Source organism: Pungitius pungitius, chromosome 3 (genome assembly GCF_949316345.1).
Source record: "Pungitius pungitius chromosome 3, fPunPun2.1, whole genome shotgun sequence".
In the NCBI taxonomy this organism is placed as follows: domain Eukaryota; kingdom Metazoa; phylum Chordata; class Actinopteri; order Perciformes; family Gasterosteidae; genus Pungitius; species Pungitius pungitius.
In genome coordinates this window covers 1,348,582-1,368,796 of record NC_084902.1, presented here as the reverse complement: position 1 = coordinate 1,368,796, position 20,215 = coordinate 1,348,582, and the positions used below count along the sequence as shown (strand labels likewise).

The following is a 20,215-nucleotide window of genomic DNA, read 5'->3' as shown; positions in this document are numbered from 1 at the left end:
ATTTCATTTAGACATAATGAGGGAAATCTATGACATCATCAGGTTGGATCGGGTGCTCTTTTCCACTTCGGCATAGGCTGATAGAAATATTGTCTAGTGTAACACCGAACTTTGCCAAGTAGCCTGAAAAACAGACGTTAGCGCGGTAGTCAACGCCAGGCTTGGTGACTCTCCCGGAGCGCAGTGACAGCCGGGGCTGCTGGGAGGTGATATCAGCCGCCGCATCCCTTCGTCATCCAGCTATTTGGCGATGCGGGCGTCTTAAATGTCAGATACCTCCTGGAAGAGTGCAGCAATGTTCTCGCTTCTCCAAAGCGAAAGGCATGGTTTATGAGGCCGTCTAATAGCACTCTGAGGTGCTTACGTAAGCTTGATTTATTAAAGAGGCGCTTGGCTGGTCGGTGTAAAGTATATCGAACTACGCTTAAAAAACAAAAGCTTTTCTTTTTTTGAGGGGGCCCGAGTCGCCTCGCACAGCTTCATAGGAAAAGTGTGCGTGGCATGTGTGAGAGCGTTTGGGTGACCCATAAGGGTCTCTCCCCGCTGCCTTATACGGCCGCTCCCCGGCAGGTCGCAGCCCGGTCTTCCGACCGCCTGCTCCTTCACCTCCCGCTGTGGGTGGAGGCGGTTCGCCCGGCGACTGGAGCGCCGACATCACCCAAAAACCGAAGCACACTGGTAATTGTGAAGGCCGAGCCCGAAAAATCCCGCTGCGCTGGTTCCCTCAACAGAAACCCAGAGAGACGTATCCACAGGTTTTTAATCATGTGGGGAAAGAAACATTTGTGATACATTTTGAGATAATCTTCTCCAATCTAGTGCACTTTTTTGTAGCATGAATGCCTTTGAAGACAGTCAGCCTGATGACATTTAGTCTCTCTGCGTGTTTCCTTGAATTCTTGAAGAAAACATACTCTTGGAACCCTTCGTAGTGAAAGAAGAATCCTGAAAACACAGAAAATGGGATCCAGGTTTAAAAACAGCAAAACAAAGGATAATCCTTCTTCATCCCGCTCAGTACGACCGAAACGTTACTATTATAAAACAGACCTGGAGCCCGTTGACTTCCATTCATGGTGGGTTTAATCTACCTGTAAGTTCACTGCTCTTTCTAACTCTGTTTTGTCTTTGGGCACAGTGTTAATACAACAATAATGAGTGCTGATAATGGCTCACACAGGGTTCTCCTCGTGGAGCTTTGAGCAGTTGTGCCAAACCCGGATATTTCCTCTCAGATTGTTTCATTTAAAAGAGTTTTAGAGGTCCAGGAAATGAAAAGAAATATTCACCATTTTACAAGAATTGTGTGGTAGTTTTTTTGAGAAAAAAAATCTAAGCTTAGAAGGAAATAGAAAAAAACTATATCTTTCATGAAACCAATCAATAACTTGGCTAAATTATATTTTAAAAGACCAAAAACATTTCCACCATTTCTATCTAGTGTATTTAGTCAGGTTAGTAAAAGATAAAAGGGCAAAGGGCAACTTCCGCCAGAGAACATCACATATTCATCACATGCTCCATGAATGAAATCAAGTCAAACGTAAAGGAAATGAAAAACCTGAATCCGGTCATGACGGACAAGGAGAGGCAAGTGTGACTAATTGGGCCAAATAACAATAAGTTAGATAAACTAAAGAGGAAAGGCCCCGGGCGACAGGAAGGGAAAATAGTTTCAGCTCATGTGGCAACACAGATTACAGGTAAACACAAGTTTGGGAGAAAATACTTCATGCCCGTGATTTTGTTGGCTTGTAGCTCTGTTTGCCAAATACCTCACAGACCTCTGCTGCTTACTCGCCATCCGTTAAATATGAGGAGTTGATTGCTTCTTATAAACAGAAGCCCTGTTTAGTGCTTTATTTAATTAATTAATGACTCACAACTGAGCTATTCAAAGTCATTTCCAAGAATGTGTTCTTCTTACAGCAACATTGGTACGAGGTCTCAGTCTGACAGCTGGACCTGACATCCAACAATGTCTTCATATCCTTTACCTAATAAAATCCTCTCCTCTGAGTGGCGTCATGATTTCATTCACTTCCTGCTCTGGGTCCACCTGCTCGTGTCTCTTTGTGCCGGGGATCCAGGGGGACCTTCGTATCAGAGGAATACGACCAGGAGTAGAAACACCGACCGGCCGAACCCAAAAAGGGGGTCTGGAGCTTTTTTCTTTCTTTGTTTTATTTATTTTCCATTCCGTCACGGTGAAAGTCTTTCCACCGGGTTTCTGGGAAGTCCCAGAGAAGCCGACCCGACGGCAGTGACAGTGAAACGCTTTGCAACACCTGTGACATTTTCCAGTGGTCCGGTGGTGAAGCCAGCGGCACATGTGGCCAATTACTGGAGACCAGGAGCTGCTAATGAGTTCACAGGCGACATGGAGGGCTTCAATAGGATCTAATGTCCCTAATCACCAGGTCTTGATCCATCATTTGGCAACTTGACGAAAATATAAACAAATCTCCCAAAAGATAAACATAGTTCAGCGACTTTAAAAGTAATTTAGAGCCAAACGATGGTTAGATGTGAATATGTCTGATTAAGGAGCGATGAGACAATGTTAAACAGAACTGCAGCCACCTTGATGATCGAAACACAGGCACATAATTCACTGGTCGGGCTTACTTCATGAAGTACGCTGGTTGGTGGGTTAGCAGATGCACCATTTTATGAATGATAAATGTTCCTCGGGTCAGTCTGAACTCACATAAAATGCTCAACTGGCTCATTGTCTGGCAGCCAGGGGTGAAATGATGAAGTTGATGCATAAAGGAGCTCTGCTTGTTGTCCCGGCTGATAAGTGCAGGGGAAGAGGGGGTTTTGTACGGGGGGGGGGTATGGTTCTAGGTCTGGAGCCCTCGTCATCTCAGGAATGCGGGCAGGTCGCTCTCCAAGTGCTCCAACGTCATCAGTGGCCTCGCATCGAAAACAAGCCGGTTTGCAATAAAAGAGGACGAGTGTTTTACAGCTGATCTGCTTAAGGGCTCAACTCAGGTATGTGAGCAGAATGCGCTTCACTGAGGCCTCATTTCATTTATTTGTTTACCTCAGCAGTGGCTGTTTGTCTCAGGATGTTTTATGGGAGACGTTTACTGCAATTTACTGTAATATCACCTTTTTTTCTTTTTTTTCTTCCTAAAATACGTAATTTCCTTCTATTTCTGCTTTTCCGTCCAGTTGTCTTTCCCAGAATTCCTTTGGGCCCCAGGGACCAGTCTGGGACGACAGATCAGTTTTCAATAAGAACAATTTTCATCTGGCAGCATGAGGCCGAGAACATTCTACACTTGAGTTGTTGTCTTCGGACCTCATAAAATGAGCAAAATTCAACAGTCAATTCATCCGCATTACGAGCTTTGCGCTATTATTTTACCATTCCTTTGTGCCGTATTTAAAAACAAAAAAAACCTCTGAGTCAAACAGACTCCATTTTTCACCTTTCCAATATTCAACAGCATTTTGTATCCACCTGGAATTCATTTGTATCGAATTTCCACTTTGAGATCAGCAAAGTCCAAAACATTTATTACAAAGCAGGAACTTTTTTTTGGCTGGTATCTTAATTACTCTGCATTCTGTGTAGTAACCAGCAGGGGGCAACTCCTCTGGTCCTATAGAAGTCTATGAGAAAATGACTCTACTGCTCTCTTGGTCTGTAGTTTCAAGTCTTCTTCAATACAGCATGATGTTCATTTAGTAAAGTCCATTTAGAATCAGACCAAGAGACAGGGGATCCACACTGATTGACAGGTTTTTTACATTATTACTCAACACACACTAAGACAAAAGTTTTATTTGATGTGTAAATGTAATAACCGGGCCGTTAAGGATGAAGAGAGGCACCTCACAAAAGAAATTAATGCGTTTTGTCCCCAAAAGGAAGGATAGTCCTCACGATGTGACTGTGTGATCAGATGTATGTCCCCACAAGACGGTTAAACACCCAAAACACACACACACACACACACACACACACACAAACACACACAAAAACACACACGCACACTTGTGTAAGCAAACAGCTTCCCACCAGCCCATCAGTCCACAGAAGCACCTGCTGAGGAGCGGCTGCAGGGCCGTGCAGGTGAGTAAACCCGACACCCCTGTGGGCTCTGACGGATGAAGACACTGAACATACAGGCTCTTGTCTTCTTTCACTCGACGGGTTCACCTTTTCTCCCACGGATGATTCAAGGTTGTCAGGTGTGCTTCTGTCACCCCGGGATAGAAAGAAAGACTCTTGGAATACAGTCATTACGGGGGCTGTAATGTTTTCACTCAGTGGGTCGGTTTGGGAAGGCAAACACTCGAGGGGGGGGGCCCTGTTAAAGCAAAGTGTGCTGGGACTGAATCAACATGTGAACTTCTTCAGGAGAGTGGAGAAGCAACCCCCGCCCCCACGGCGCAGGCTTCTCACTTTACATAAGTGAGACACATCTGGACATGGTCTTATTCGACCTGAGCTCTGCTCAGCGTCAAGTGAACCAACGTCATCCGCTGAAAGGCAGCCGTAGCGCTTCCCCAGGTGCTCTGGCACTTAGCGCCCCATCTACTGAAACCAGATGTAAACATCTGCCAGTCGGAGATTAAATAGATAGTGAGTGTGAGGGATGTAGAAGAAGTACATGCACACTGAGAGGCAGCAGGTGTGTTCATATGAGAGCTGCAGTATTATAACAGTTGCATGTGAGCAGTTGTTTGCAAAGATTTCTGCTCCACAAACCCAGCAAAGCAACCACGGGTCCACAAAGTGTGTTATTTTCTTTTTTCATAGAGTTTTAATTAATAATAATGATGTTTTATGACATCACCCACTGGTTTTTAGACTGATGTTTTAAAGCCGATTCATTTCCACAGCCATTGAACAGGAAGTGACCATATTTGGACGCAGAGGACTGATTTAGATATGCCGTATGGACCATAGTTTACTAAATGAAAATCATGTTGTATTGAAGAAACTACAAAAACCCATGTTTACAATGTTTACTGGTGGAATCAATCAAGAGAGAAGTATTTTAATTTTTTCATAGAATTCTATGGGACAAGAGTCGCCGCCCCCTGGTGGTTACTACACAGAATGCAGCTTTAAGATTCAAGACATGAAGCTTTGGCTGAACTCCAGTGATGCTGAAGGTTGTCTTCTGCTTTAGTGTCACAGTAAAATATAATGATTTAGGGCGGGGCTACACGCTGATTGACAGGTCTCTATCGCGTCTCTACATCCTCCTCGGTCGAAACTCAGACAGGAAGTGACTACCACTTCCTGTCCACTGGTTGCAAGAAAAGGTGATGGCCAAAAACGCTAAACTGGAGGCTTCAGAACTGCAGTCCACAAACCCACGAGCTTTGCCATGACGACCACGTCAACTTCTCGCATACAGTCGTGGTCGCCCTCGTCAACGGGGGGTCAGACATCCAGCCCGATACAGACCTAATGGCGGGCTCGCTGATGGTTTCCCATGTGCACCCAGCAGGGGTAAAGGCCAGTACTTGAGAGTATCTGCTTTCCCCTCTCACACGCAGACAGACAGACACACACACACACACACACACACACACACACACACAGACATACACACTCACCCCTTGAACACATTCCAGGAGTTATTTTATTCATGAATTCTTACGTCTTTTGTGTCGAACTTGCAGCATCTGCTTATGTCTAGCCGCACCACCTGCCGACCTCTGGGGGGAGGTTGGGCGGGGGTATGGTGAAAGTGTGTGTGTGTGTGTGTGTGTCGGGGGGGGGGGGGGGGGTTCGGTTGGCACTTGTTGCAGAGTTCTTCAATTACTCCTTGTAGACTTCTCAAGTACTCCTTATAGAGTTTACTACACAGTTGCTTATTGCAAGATCGAGCCTTCAAGGATGAAGCTTTTGTCAAATTCAAACCAGCAAAGTGCGTCCATGAAAATTTGTCCATATATTGACACTATATTGACAGGGGACATCTTCTTCTCTGGTGCAGATGAGGCCTGTGTTGCCCCCTAATGGCCCGGAAGCGTACTTTTAGCGTTTCATCTTAAAACAGACAGAAAGACATCTGTTTAAACAAAAATCTGTTTTTCTGAGGTATAAACTGGCCCTTTGGATGAGTTCAAACGATCGAGCGCTGAAATAAGTTCTAGTTCTGCAGTATGGCCCCTTCTGTCAAAGCGATATGACGTTCCGTGCTCTGAATGAGCTTTTATTTTTTTCCACTCAGCGAAACACATCTCCCAGACATACTGGAGAATTTAAGGTATTTCCCTCGAGTGTGACGAAGCGCCGTGACTTCCAAGAAGGACGAGGGCCGAGGCTCGGAGACGGAGCTGGGACTTTACGAGCCGGAGTTCGACTTTTACGAGGATAATCCCGGAATGTGCTCGCTACGCAGGGTCCCCCCCCCCACTCCCCACGGAAAGTTCCACTCGGCGGGCCAACGGCGTGTCCTCTGATAAGTAACATGTTATTCCTGATACAACGGAGACAATAACAGCTTTATTAAGAAGCTGAAAATCCAAAACCCGTTCCAGAGAGACCATATTGAGCTAGTTTTTTATGAAAAGGGCTACGAAAGAGGGTCACTAGTGAGCCTGAGCCAATAGGAAAACTATATTTCCTTAGAAAGCATACGTTTTCTTAGGCTAAAGAACGTACGCATTCTGAGACCCTAAAGTTAAAGTTCCAGTTCCTTAAAGTGAAAAGTATTCCACAATGGTACTCAAAACGTTACTTAAAGCAGCTGTAGCTAACATTTGAATAATTAAAAGTTGTTAACATGTAAGTGAGTGAATAGTTGCACTTAAGCTCCGTCTCCCGGCATTCTTTCTGACCTCGTTATAAAGAGGGTCTTAAAGGTCTTCATGTTCAAAGAACGATGGATGGAGTTAGCTTCCAGCTGGTGAACAGATCTCCATAGGGCTTCATGAGTCTCCATTGGTCTACATAGGTCTCCATAGGTCTTCATAGGTCCCCAAAGGTCTGCATTGGTCTACATAGGTCTGCATAGGTCTACATGGGTCTGCACAGGTCTTCATAGGTCTCCAATCTCCATGTGACACAAAGACCCTGCTATACCGGGCTGACCTAAGAACAGCTTGTTCCCTGCGGAGGAGGTGTGTTAGAAGTGACTCAGCGGTGGAGCTGGGTGAGAGGAAGCTGTTCTAACAGGCCCGGATGACGGAGGGATGACATTAAATTGCACTTTCTTGTTTCTCGTTCTTCTGGGTTTATATCCTTAAGGTTAAAATGCACTTATTGTAAGTCGCTTTGGATAAAAGCGTCAGCTAAATGACATGTGATGTAATGTAATAACAGAGGGATAATGAAGGGATGATGGAATTGATGACAAAGGGATGACTGAGGGAGAACGGTGGGATAATGGAGGGACGACGGAGGGATGATGGAGGGCTAATGGAAGGGTTGAAGGACAATGTGTCACAGTTCAGCTGCACATCCCCCTCACTCGATTGTTCAGTCACTCCCACCTTGTCAGTCTAACGCCCTTCACCTGTACACAAACCTGCCTCTGATCACTAATCAAATCTCTATTTAGTGTCCTGCCTCACTTCACCAGATTGTTCTTCCGCTTTCATGCCAGAGTCTCCAGCTCTAGTTTTCAGACGGATGTTCTGTTGCTCAATCTTTAACTCGACTCCCGGTGAACCTACCAGCCCTTTGTCTTTCCGTTAATCTGCCGGCTGTTTCTGGAACTTTGAATAAAAGGTCAAAGAGTCGTGTGAGTGCAATTGGGTCCGAACCGTTACTTAAGCGATGGGATGACGGAGGCATGACGTGATGTCACACCTCCTCTTGAGGAGATGTTTCTGTTGTGATTTTCCTGTGAATACTCCCACCTTCCTTCTTCTTCACCTGTGGTCAGCAGTGTGCCACCGCCCTCTAGTGGAGGGTTTTTATCTGTGAGGTGAAGATGCAGTTTTATATCGTTGTTTAAAGTTTATGTTTTGACTCAGTTGTCAGGAGTTTTTTTGTTTAGTTTCTCTTTCAAATAACTTCTTAAAGGTGCTGTATTCCTGAGGTAATTATTATTATTACGAGCCAAATCGGAAGCGTTTTGGCTAAAAACACATATCAAAACATGTTTAATGTGACTTATATGACACAATCACCCTTACTCTGTTCATAGCACCAAATATCTTTTTGCCAGTATGCTGTCAGCGCTACATCTCGCTGAGGTCCATGAGAGCCATGTTGACGAAATGCTCAGAAAAATTACATCCTGTACTTGTACCCTGGACCCCATTCCAAGTCACATATACCCACTCTCAGTCCTTTCATCACCAAAAGTTGTGTCCCACCTGCTCTTACGGTTGCTGTCATCCATCCCCTTCTCAAGAAGCTCACCCTGGACCTTATAGCCAACTATAGACCAGCCTCCAACCTTGCCTTCCTGTCCAAGGGGCTGGAGAAGGTATGTGCTTCCTAACTTCAGGACCACCTCAAGCACAACAACCTGTTTCTGTCAATGTCTGTCAGGATTCCGTTCATTTCACAGCACTGAAACTGCTTTGCTCAGGGTGACGAATTATCTGCTGATGACAGCTGATATCGAATCACCCTCACTTCTCATTCTCCTGGACCTCGACCCGCCTGCTGTATTTGATACAGTGGATCACACTATCCTGCTAGTGCGTCTCCACACCACCGTTGGACTTTCCGACTCTGCACTCAAGTGGTTTCAGTCCAACCTTTCTGGCAGGACGGAATACGCCTCACTGGGAAGATGCAAGTCCAGACTGCTCCCCGTCTCCTGTGGTGTTCCGCAAGGGTCGGTCCTCGGGCCCATCATCTTTATCTCCACCTCCACATCAGCCAACTTGGAATGTCCTTTAACTGTTATGCTGACGACACACAGCTCTGCATCAAGACCGCCCCGAGCCGCTCTGCAGCCATGTCATGTCTCACCGCATTGTCTTGGGTAGATGAAGGCACACAATTACCAGTCAGTTAGGTTTGACCCTCACCTGCACATAACCCACTGGATGAACACAATGAACATGCACCTCCCTGTCTGCAAGAACTACTTTGTATTCGGTTGTTTTTTGTTTGTCGAGAAAGTAATTTAATACAAACAAATGAAAACAGAAGACTTGAAACTAGAGACTGAAACCATAAACATGTTTACAATGTTTACTGAGGGAATGAATCAAGAGAAGTAGGGTCAATTTCTCATAGATGTCTATGGGACCAGAGGAGTCGCCCCCTGCTGGTCACTACAGAGGATGCAGCTTCCCATGTGGCTATGAAGCATAACTTACTGCAGCATAACTCTGCGTTTTACAGCTGTATTTTTTTCAAATAAAGAAATGCATTAAATGTTGGATCAATTTTCTTGTGTGCAAACTTTTTTTTGGCATCACCATCATGGAATCTGGAATAATCACTGAAATATTGATTTATATTTTAAAATAAAATAAAGCATGCATTAAAATAGATGCAGTGAATGAATCAGTTAGGCTTTACGAGGAGGGGAAAATGAAAGGGTTTTTTTCAGAGCAGACTTCCTGGTAATTATCACCAATGTGCGTTTGTCATGTGGAGTTTTTTTCAGTTAATGAGTCAGATAAGAGGAATGCAACGACTGGACTCCCTCTGGATGTGTGGAGGAGCAGGAGGACGCTCAGAGCTCCTCTGAAGATGAGAGGAGGCTGAAGGGCAGCGATGACCTCAAGCTGGCTCTTCATGTGAAACATTGCAACAATGTGCAACAATTCTGAATTCACCAGGATCGAAATGTTAAGCATCCAAATTTTAATGTGAAACAAAAAAAATAATACGCTAAAGAGTAATAAAAGGAAAAACTCAGACCAGCCACTAGACAACTGGAAGAGCACACACACACACACAGACACACACACACACAGCTGTCTAACAGACACACACACACACACAGCACTGTAATCGCTGCTGTTAGATTCCTGAGAAGCCGTCGGTTGAAAGTGATTCAACAGAGCCGTTAAATCGCTGATGGATTATAATGAGCAGCAGATAGAAACGTCACCATTTCATCACTACATGCTGTTGATGTAGTGATGAAGTTCTCTGAAATATTAGGTTTAGAAATGCAAATGAGGCATTGTGTCATGTGGAGTTTAGTAGAAGTCGACAGTCTGAGAAGCAAAATAAATGTTTCTCTCGCTTTTATTTTGTATCCGTGTTGTTCAGCCTGGCGCCGTCCTGGCGTGTGATACCGCCGCTGGTCATACGGAGGCGCTACATTCATGGTCACAAACATTATTTCTTCTTTCTTTAAACTGTGTATTTTGTTCCTTTGTCTCACAAAAGAAAGAGGCTTTTAAAGAGCTTTACCTCCAGAAATGGGACACCAAAGGCTTCCATGAGCTGCGTCTGCTCGTCCTCTGTTTATGTTTGACATGTGTGGGCGGTGACATCACAGCGACATCACGGCGTCCTTCCTCATCGTCCTCTCTGTGAGGCCGTTTCTTCTCACTCAGCTCACTGCTCCTCTTTTTCCTGATTCTGGTCACAGTTGAACAAACAATTAGAAATAAAAGGTGCTTGTTGGCCTCAGGTGACTCAGACGTGTGTGTGTGTGTGTGTGTGTTTTGATGCTTCTCTTGTTTGAGACAAGAAGCCACGAAGGCCCAAATCACATGGAGGAAACAACACATCCTTTTTGGCTGTGGATGTGGGAGTGACCCCCCCCCCCCCCCCCCCCCCTCTCACACACACACACACCTTAATCTCGACTGCTGATGCAAATAGTCCAAAAAACGTCCCCGCCATACATTTGCATGTAAACAAATAGAGAAAGGTAATTTGGAGAAGGCGAGAGTGAGGTGGCATGTCCTGAGTGTCCTGCCCCCATCGCCCACTTAAAGCTCCATCGGGGGGGCTGCTGCTCACATACGAGGACGGCAGAGCAGCGGGAGCTCTCTCTCTCTCTCTCTCTCTCTCTCTCTCTCTCTCTCTCTCTCTCTGTGTACACTGCTCTGCAGCATCATGGACACAGGTAAGACACACTCATTCACCTGCATGTTGTTTTTGTTAGTGTTATTGTTGCTAGGATACCATACTGCTTTTTATAAGCCTTGTTAGACATCGGATCGTACTTTCTCATTTAATTCTTTACAAAGAGGTGCTTTTATTTTGAAGGGAGCATGAGGAGAAAGTGACTTGGGTCTTTTTTAGTAAAAAATGAATAATGAAAGGACGATGTTGTCCAAGGTGTTGGTACAGTGGAAATATATACATATACGTATATATGTGTCTGTGTGTGTATGTGTATACATATATGCATATGCATATATATGTATATGTATGAACTGACATTGACCTCATTACTCAAATGAGCTAAAATTCCATTTAGAGTTCACATCTATTATTATTATTATTATTATTATTCTTTTTGCATGCACTGTTTGCATAAATATGGTTTGCATTGTCATGGAGTTTATGCCCCCCTCCCTGTCCTCCGCACACCCACCCTGTCACTAACCAGCACACATTTAGGGATTTGTGGGGAGTCTTGTATCACGTTTGACCCCTCGTCAACCCTCGTGCCCCCTTAGTTACTCCTCCTGACCCCTCGGTGACCCCTCATCCTACGTTTCTGAAGAAAAAACTTGGACTTTTCGTCCATTTGCATCGACTAAACCGAAGGAGATTTCCATGACATTTCCACAGAGTTCCCCCCCCCCCCCGTGTGAATAAAACTGTGACACATTCAAATCAACACTCATTTGTGGGGGGCGGATGGGAGAATGAAAATTTGTGTGAAGTTTGTATCACTTGTGGAAAACGGTTTCGTTTTACCCCCCCCCCCCCCTCAGAATATTCCAAGCGGGTGTACCAGGGAGTCCGGGTCAAGCACACGGTCAAAGACCTGCTGGCGGAGAAGAGGTCCCGGCAGACCAGCGGGCCCCGATACAACGTAAGAGCAACCTCCGCCCCCCATCCAACCCCCCCCCCCCCCCCCCACACACACACACACACACTTAATTTTTCTCCCACAGCCGAACAGCTACAGTTGACATTCCCCCGGTGGGACAATTAAGAGGCCGTCTTTCAAAAATCTCTCCTTGTTTACATTTTGTGGTCCAACGATGCATGGTTTGACCACCTGTAGCCCCCCCCCCCCCCCCCCCCTCCCTGAGCACGTTGTGGTGTGTGTAGAGAGACAAGGACTCACAAAGAGCAGAAGCACAAAGGAGAGACATTGCTTTGCAATGGCAATGATCTCCCCTGGGGGTGGGGGGGGGGACAGGTAGCACACACAGAAAAAGAGCAGTGAAGGAAGGCTGCCTATGCAAAGCTCGATCCATGCACACCTGCCAGTGCTACATTGTCCTGTGCCGCAGACAAGCCTCCTATTGTTGCTTTAGATACACACACACACACACACAGGCTTTAGACGTCTGCATGCACGAGCAGGACTGGCTTTTCATAGCTCCCGGGTCCATGTCCAGATACCCCCAGAATGGGGGGGGGTGGGGGGGGACAACAACAAATGAGCTCTGCACGGCGCCACGCTCTGCGTGAGAGGCCTCCGCAGGGGGGCGGCCCGCCGGTACCCGCCCGGGTTCTTACCTTGAGGGACGAAGTGCGGAGTTAGTGACAAGCGGACAATTCATCTCTGTTTCTGAGACCATAGATGTGCGACTGTTTGTTCTCTCGTATTTGATTCCCCTTAATTCCTCTCCCTCTGACAGTCAGTCAAGATAAATACAATTTTTATCTTAAAATAATGTCACTGCTTTGTATGTTAATAGTAAATGAAATGTGATGCAATTAGCCTCTGAGCCTTTGAATGTGTCCTCAGCGTCTCATAATCACTGTGTAAACTATGATGAAACGATGTTGCACCGTTTCAGAGCATTTTTACACCTGTAGTTTGTTTGTTTTTGTGTTGTTTGTTAAATGTCATTTAACAAACAACACAGGACACAGTAAACATCCCATGATTGGATGCAAAAAAACAAACATGCATTGTTACTTTGCAGTTAAATATTTAATATTTATTTGAAAAGTTTAATATAATAAGGACAGCTTATTCATACAATTCAGTATATTAATTAATGTTTATATATATATATAAACAAGTCTACCAGAGGTCACCTCTAGTTTCTCCCAGAGTTCTTCTCTCGTAGAGAGTTCGGGTCGGGTCTTCTTGGAAGGACGCTGCTGCTGGTCGCTCTTGTTCTGTTGTTAAAGACTCGTAGCGCAAGCCCAAATCTCAATGTGTTTTATAATGTCACTCATTAACTTCATCAGTGATTGGCTAACTGCTTCTTAGACCCGCCTCTTTGGTACCGGGTCAAGCCCAGCTCAGAGCAGAGAGGACGTGCAGGAAAAGCTTTATTTATGACTCCATTATTACATGATCTCTCCTTGTCCTCAACGTAGTACTGTACAGGGAGACAAACAAATGCTTCCGTCCATGAGCCACCCCCCCCCCCCCCCCCCACCCCCCTGTCAGTTAACGTGAGAACAAAATAGACTCTGTGGAGTAAATGTTTGGTTTGTCCCTTCTGGGCATCCGTAGACAAAGAAGAAAAAGTCCTTTGCAGTTAAACGATGATATTCACGTTTGTTAGATATTAACATAGATATTAACATTTGGTTAGTTTGGGCTTCAAGAACCTACGCAATGGCCCTTTAAATTTACAAATAATTAGGTATCAAAGCAAGACCAGAATTGTATCTAAAAATATTCCATCATCTTTATTCAACGTAAGAACGTTTTTATCCATCTTTATTAACCCTTTTGATCAATGAGGAGGAAGCTTTTCATCAGTTATTATACCAAGCTGTTGTCTGAGGACACGTGTTTGTATTGTTTTTATCTTTCCTGGTGTGTTTATAAGTGACGCAGACACACAAAGAGGAACTACAGCCTTTTATCTCAGGGAATAAAAAGGCCGATGAGTAAGAAAGAAATGTGTTGGAACACAGAGAGAATGTAGAGGTAGAGGAAGTCTACAGAATATAGAAGATTTAGAGGATTTAAGGAATATGCAGAATATAGAGGATATATATAATACCTAATAGATACAGGATATATGTAAGACATAAACTATACAAATTATAGAGATCCCTGAAATGCTGTTATATAAATTATGCAGAATGCGCTGCTTTTATTTTGAATGGACTTTTCACAAATAATTAAGAACTCACAAACACTCGAATGAATTTGAGGGACCCATGCAGAGCAAAATGAGAATTAATAACACCAGGAAGTAATATTGTAAATACAGCCAGAAGGTCCTGGGTTCGACGCAGGGGCCTTTCAGCGTGGGGTCAGTTCTCCCCGTAGATGTGCGTCGACGTGAGTGTGAATGGTGCTTTGTGTCCAGGCTTTACAGCGTCTCTCGGGATCGACTGCAGCCCCCCCCCCCTGTATGAAGGATGGATGGATAATTAATATCACAACAATAAACACGAAAACACACAAACAAAGAAATACAAATTATTTTTACATAAAATCCTTGTAGTACGATAAAAGATAAAAAATGAGTAATGTAAGTAAACTTATTTAATAAAAATAAATATAGGGCTTATTTTAACATGAAGTCATTAAAGTAATCCTTAAAGTAATTCATAAATTAAAACTAAATAAAAGATAGTGGTTATTTTACCATAAAATCCTTGAATTAACAACCAAAATAATTTAATATGGATATTTTAACGCAAAGATGTGAAATTATTATTACATAGTGAAAGTAAAATATATAATTGGAGTCCCTATTAAAATTAACTCCTGCAAAAAAAACAATGAATAATTAATTGAAAACTAAGAAGAGGTTATTTCAACAAGTTCTGTAAAAATAATAATGAATAGAATCTTCGTCGCTTTTTACACAAAAAAACAAAAAAAAGTCAAATATAATAATATTCCTGATAGAAATATATTTTTTAAAATTATTTACAACCTAAGGCCCTCCAATATTACATATGTACATATATGTTACATATGTAAAAGTTGATGTAGCCAAAATAAAGTACATCAAAGAACTGCAATGAAACAAAGAATCTGTTGATGAGAAGACAAAGTGCCTGCGTGCAGAGGGTTTTGCATCAGAAGGAAGAACTTCTCTGTGAAATTACGTGGACAGGCTCATCATCAGCGCCGTCACACACACACACACACACACACACACACAGGATGGCTGTCTGAGGCCCAGAGAGATAATTTCCATACGCAGCCTTCAGAGATGCGCTGAGCCGTACCTCGGCCACATGAGGAAGTCTTGGCTCTGGCAAATCACATTCAAATTCAACCCGCAAAATTTGCTTGCCTCCCGACCAGCGAGGAGGGGAGGGGGGGGTCAATATCAACCCTATCATGTAAGCAGTATGCAAAGCCTCTGTGCGTGCAACCCAGGAAGAGTCAGACTCAGTCGTTATGGATCAAATGCATTTCAAATATAAGAGGATTAGCTTAGAACAAAAGCACCAACAAAGTGAAGGTAAAGTGTTATAAAGGAAAACTAAAGGTCTCCCAGCAGCTCTAATAGTTATAATAAAATACAGATAATCATGAGTTGTCACGTGATAAAGGAACAGTGTGTCCAATTCAGGGGACTCATTTAGAACCAACATTCTGTTCCACTTTTAGAAGTAAAATTCTGTCCTTGTTTTTTCTCTAAATATTACACTCCAACTAAATAAAAGGTCTTCATCAATATGCCAAATGCCAGAAGAGAAGAGTCTGAGCAAAGAGTAAAAATAAGGTTAAAAGCCAGTTATATAGCTGAACACTCTCGATATTCAGGGTAACTGGACATATATTAAATAATTAAAGAGCTTAGAAAACATTTTTTGAAATATTTGTTTGAGTGTAAATGAGAAGTCAAAAAGTAGAGGAAAATATCCATCAATCCTTGATGTTACTATGACTACCAGAAAGGACTTCTCAGCATCCCTCTGTTCACCAGAGGAACGTCAAACTAGATTTGGGCAACGTGTGAATCATAAACATCATAAAGGTCCTGAATCCTTCCTCTCTTCCTGTTAGCATTTGAACTAAGCCTTTCATACGATGTCACTCAACCCAATGTTCTTGTTTGTGTCACAGGGGGGGTCGCCCACGCCGCCTTCGTTCGTCCAGATGTCAGGTGAGACAGCTTTTTGTTATTTTGTTGTTTTTATTTGTTTTCTCTGTTGAATCCCTTTGGACCTCCTTCTCTGTTGATGAATAACGATCGTTATCCTCCCTGCAGGCTCTCACATGCTTCCCAGCTACTACGGCATGAGGCGTCCCTTCACCTCCGACTCGGACTTCTGCCCGTCCACCGACGCCTACCCGCCTCCTCTGGGCGGGAAGCCTCTCGGCTGCGAGCCGGCCTCCATGACCAGCTACTCCTCCTTTATCGATTACTACCCGGAGACCTTCGGCGATTACCGCAGCGCCGCCGCCTTCTCCAGCTCCGGGGGGGCCTTCCTGCCCTCGTCGGCCATATCGTCCCTGCTGCCTCCCTACGGATCAGAGTCCTCCCACCTGTTCCTGGTAGGGTATATTCATCATGATCGGAGACCCGGAAGTCCTTTAAACCCAATGCTTGAAATACATGTCAATCAGCGTTAGGCCCCGCCCTAAAGCATCCCCTCTTTATGGTCTGTTTGACTCCACATGGACCATCATTCACTAAATGAACATCATGCTGCATTGAAGAAGACTTGAAACTAGAGACTGAGACCATAAACTCATGTTTACCTCATAGACGTCTATGGGAGCAGAGGAGTCGCCCCCTGCTGGTCACTACACAGAAGTAGAGTCATTTCCTCATAGACGTCTATGGGAGCAGAGGAGTCGCCCCCTGCTGGTCACTACACAGAAGTAGAGTCATTTCCTCATAGACGTCTATGGCAGCAGAGGAGTCGCCCCCTGCTGGTCACTACACAGAAGTAGAGTCATTTCCTCATAGACGTCTACGGGAGCAGAGGAGTCGCCCCCTGCTGGTCACTACACAGAAGTAGAGTCATTTCCTCATAGACGTCTATGGGAGCAGCGGAGTCGCCCCCTGCTGGTCACTACACAGCATGCAGGTTTAACACATTTCTTTTTATGGAACTTATATTTATTTAAAACAAGCATGATGTTCATTTAGTAAATCGGGGGGAGATGTAGATTTATTTGTCTTGTAACTTTTGTATTTCATTTCCGTATTTATTTCAACCCAAACGTTGTTTTGTTACCTCAAAATTACAGGCTTATTTTGAAAAAGACTGAATGCAAGTAAACACTTGTTGCTGAACTTTTGATGGAAAATGCATAACAAACAAGGAGCAACATTTAGTACGAGCTGTCGAATGAGGATACCGTGAAAACTTTCCCCTTTTTGCCTATCGCTCTGCATTCTGGAAACAGGAAGTCAGTGTTTGGAGCACATTTGTTGTAACATCACGCCGTTACAAAAGGACGTCTGTTCTGATGCGATCGGTGTGTCTGATGCTTCCGAGCCGAGATCTGACCGGTTTCCCTCCTGCTTTTGTTCCCTCTCCTCCCGCCTCAGAGGGACTCGTGGGAGCAGTCAGTCCCGGAGCCCGTGTCTCAGGCGGAGGCTCTGTGTCCGGACGGCCTGGCCTCCGTCAGCGCCCCGCCCTCCATGCCCAGCCCGGAGCCCCCAGGCAGCCCCTCTCAGTACCGCTCCCCGAGCAGAGGCTCCTCCATGGGCCCCGGCAGCCAGCCCTACACCCTGCACCCCCTTGAGGAAGCCCACTACCACCCCTTGACCTCCAGCGGCTCCTACCCGGTAGCCTCCGCCTCCTTCGCCTGCCCGTCCTACATGCACACCCCCATCAGCGACATTGTGACCAAGATGGTGACGGAGGAGGCGGCCGATGGCCACGCCGGCCTCCCCTCCGAGGTCCACCCGTCCTGGGCCAAAGAGGACGGAGTGAGCCCCTGGTCGCCCTACGAGATCCGGAGGGCCTACTGACCCCAGTTGGGGGGGCTGGGGGGAGGCGGAGGAGGGCGGGGTCACAGACTATTAAACAATGAACTCAACAAGCACTGCAGAACGGGATGCTCTGGAAGTGTTTGATCGGACAATTGAGCCTTTACAACCAGTTTTGCTTGATCTGATGGTAGATGCCTTCTTTGTTGTGGTGTGATTTTGTATGAATTGTATTGTCTTGAATAACAAACTATTAGCCTTAAAAGTGAAATAGTGTAGGGTCGCCTCATGCGTGATGTACAATACATGAGGACCCTTATTGAGCCTTGAACTTCGGTATGTTCAGGCTTTCAGGTTAAACTGTTGAGTAGCTCAAATAAATTGAAACCATATAGATTATGATATAGTGAAATATGTACAGTAGTTATAACCATCCGTGTGTAGTTACTTAAATAAACATGAAATACATTACAGTACATTAAATATTAACTGACAACACTATGTTGGAACTTACGTTGTTTCTCTGTCTTTTGCTGCAGTAGCGTGTTGCTTTGTTTCTAATCACGGTTCGTACTCCGTACGCTTACATTAATATTTACACCTCTGTAGGGGTGACGTATGCCGACCGATTGCTTGTGGTCGTTGCCATGGTAACTCGTTGTCTCATGGCTCCATTCATGCTGCCTTCAGTGCACGCACTCGACTCTGAGTCAACATACTCTGAGTTGATTGAACCGACTCTAAACAGCTGATCCGAACCCCAAAACTTAGAGTTTAAATCAGCTCAGTTTGTTGAACCTCCTGCTTGAACCAGACCTTCAGCAAACCCAAAATCCACTTGATAGAACATGAGGTCAGAGTGATGATGCAGTTCTGCCCCCTGCTGGCTGCTTCTTGAAACCACCTCTCCGACACTATTTAACATCTGGCATCTCTTACATTCACACTCACAGCGGTTGTAAACAGATAAACAGACATTTCTCAGTGTTTAACAATTACCATGGAAGATGTGTTCCGTATAAAAAAGAGACGTAAGACAAAAGACATCCAACAATCTTTAATGCTTCATTTTATCCAAGAATAAAACACTTGTTCACACATTTTGACACATCAGACCCCGGCAATCTGAAATGAAATGTCTGTTAAATACATATTAATGTCCCATGAAATTTAAAGTGAGAACCCAGAGTTGAAATCATTCCAGATGTGACTTATTTGTTCTCTAAACGTTCAGCATCATAAAACGTTTTCATTACTGACATTATTGTTACTGAGAGACGTTCAGGTTGAAAGAAGTTCTTACCTTTGACCACCAGGTGGAGCCACAACATCACCACGTCAGCTAAAGAGAGGACAGAGGACTGAAGACAGAGGAAAGAGGACAGAGGGAAAAGGCCAGAGGAAAGATGACAAAGGAACGAGGACAGAGGACTGAAGACAGAGGAAATAGGACAGAGGAAAAAGGACAGAGGAAAGATGACAAAGGAACAAGGACAGAGGACTGAAGACAGAGAAAATAGAACAGAGGAAAAAGGACAGAGGAAAGATGACAAAGGAACAAGGACAGAGGATGCACGAAAGAGGACAGAGGACGGAAGACAGGAGTTTTATGAGGTTTAATTTTTCCTACTTCTATTCTGTGAAAGAACTACTACTTTTGCTATGACTGCTACTTTTCAACTGCTAATACTGTACTAGCACTACTACTACTACTACTACTACTACTATTACTACTACCACTACTCCTGCTGCTGTACTTCTACAACTAGTACTACTGCTATTAGTACTGCACTACAACTTTCACTGCAACTATTCATCATGGTATTACCACCTGTACTGGTAATAATAGGATACTACTGCCCCATGAGTACTACCTATAGTACTATAGTCATGATAACTACTAGTCCTACGGTAATACTAACCAGTTAAAACTATTCATAATAATAACTAGGATGAGCATGATGACGATGAGGATGAAGATGATGATGGTGTGAGGAGGGAACTTCATGAAAAGAGATTTAAATCTCCAAAGAGGCAAATGCGAAACACACCACTACTACTACTACTACTACTACCGTACTACTACCGATAGTACAATACCATGCTACTACTAGTACACTGTAAAAAACAAACCCGTAAAAGAAGGTCAAATGACTAGCAGCAGCGGCTACCAAACAAAAGCCGTAAAATGAAGGTCAAATACTTAATTCAAATGAAGTGTGAACATGTATTTATAGATGTGTATATATCCACAATACCCTCTATTAAAGGTGTTTCATCGTAATACTACAGCAAAAAATCTATAAAATAAATGTGTCTCTCTGTAAAATTGTTATGGAAAATTCCGGTAAAT

At 44.2% G+C, this 20,215-nt stretch overlaps 1 protein-coding gene across 1 annotated transcript; it reads left to right on the top strand.

The window, feature by feature from the left end:
• The first annotated feature begins 10,966 nt into the window (after positions 1 to 10,966).
• Positions 10,967 to 18,344, top strand: LOC119195607 (POU class 2 homeobox associating-factor 2-like). Its single transcript, XM_062561625.1, has 5 exons — positions 10,967 to 10,976; positions 11,797 to 11,897; positions 16,041 to 16,080; positions 16,183 to 16,472; positions 17,479 to 18,344. The coding sequence occupies exons 1-5, from the start codon at positions 10,967 to 10,969 to the stop codon at positions 17,902 to 17,904; spliced, it is 867 nt and encodes a 288-aa protein (XP_062417609.1). The 3' UTR covers positions 17,905 to 18,344.
• Positions 18,345 to 20,215: the final 1,871 nt, after the last annotated feature.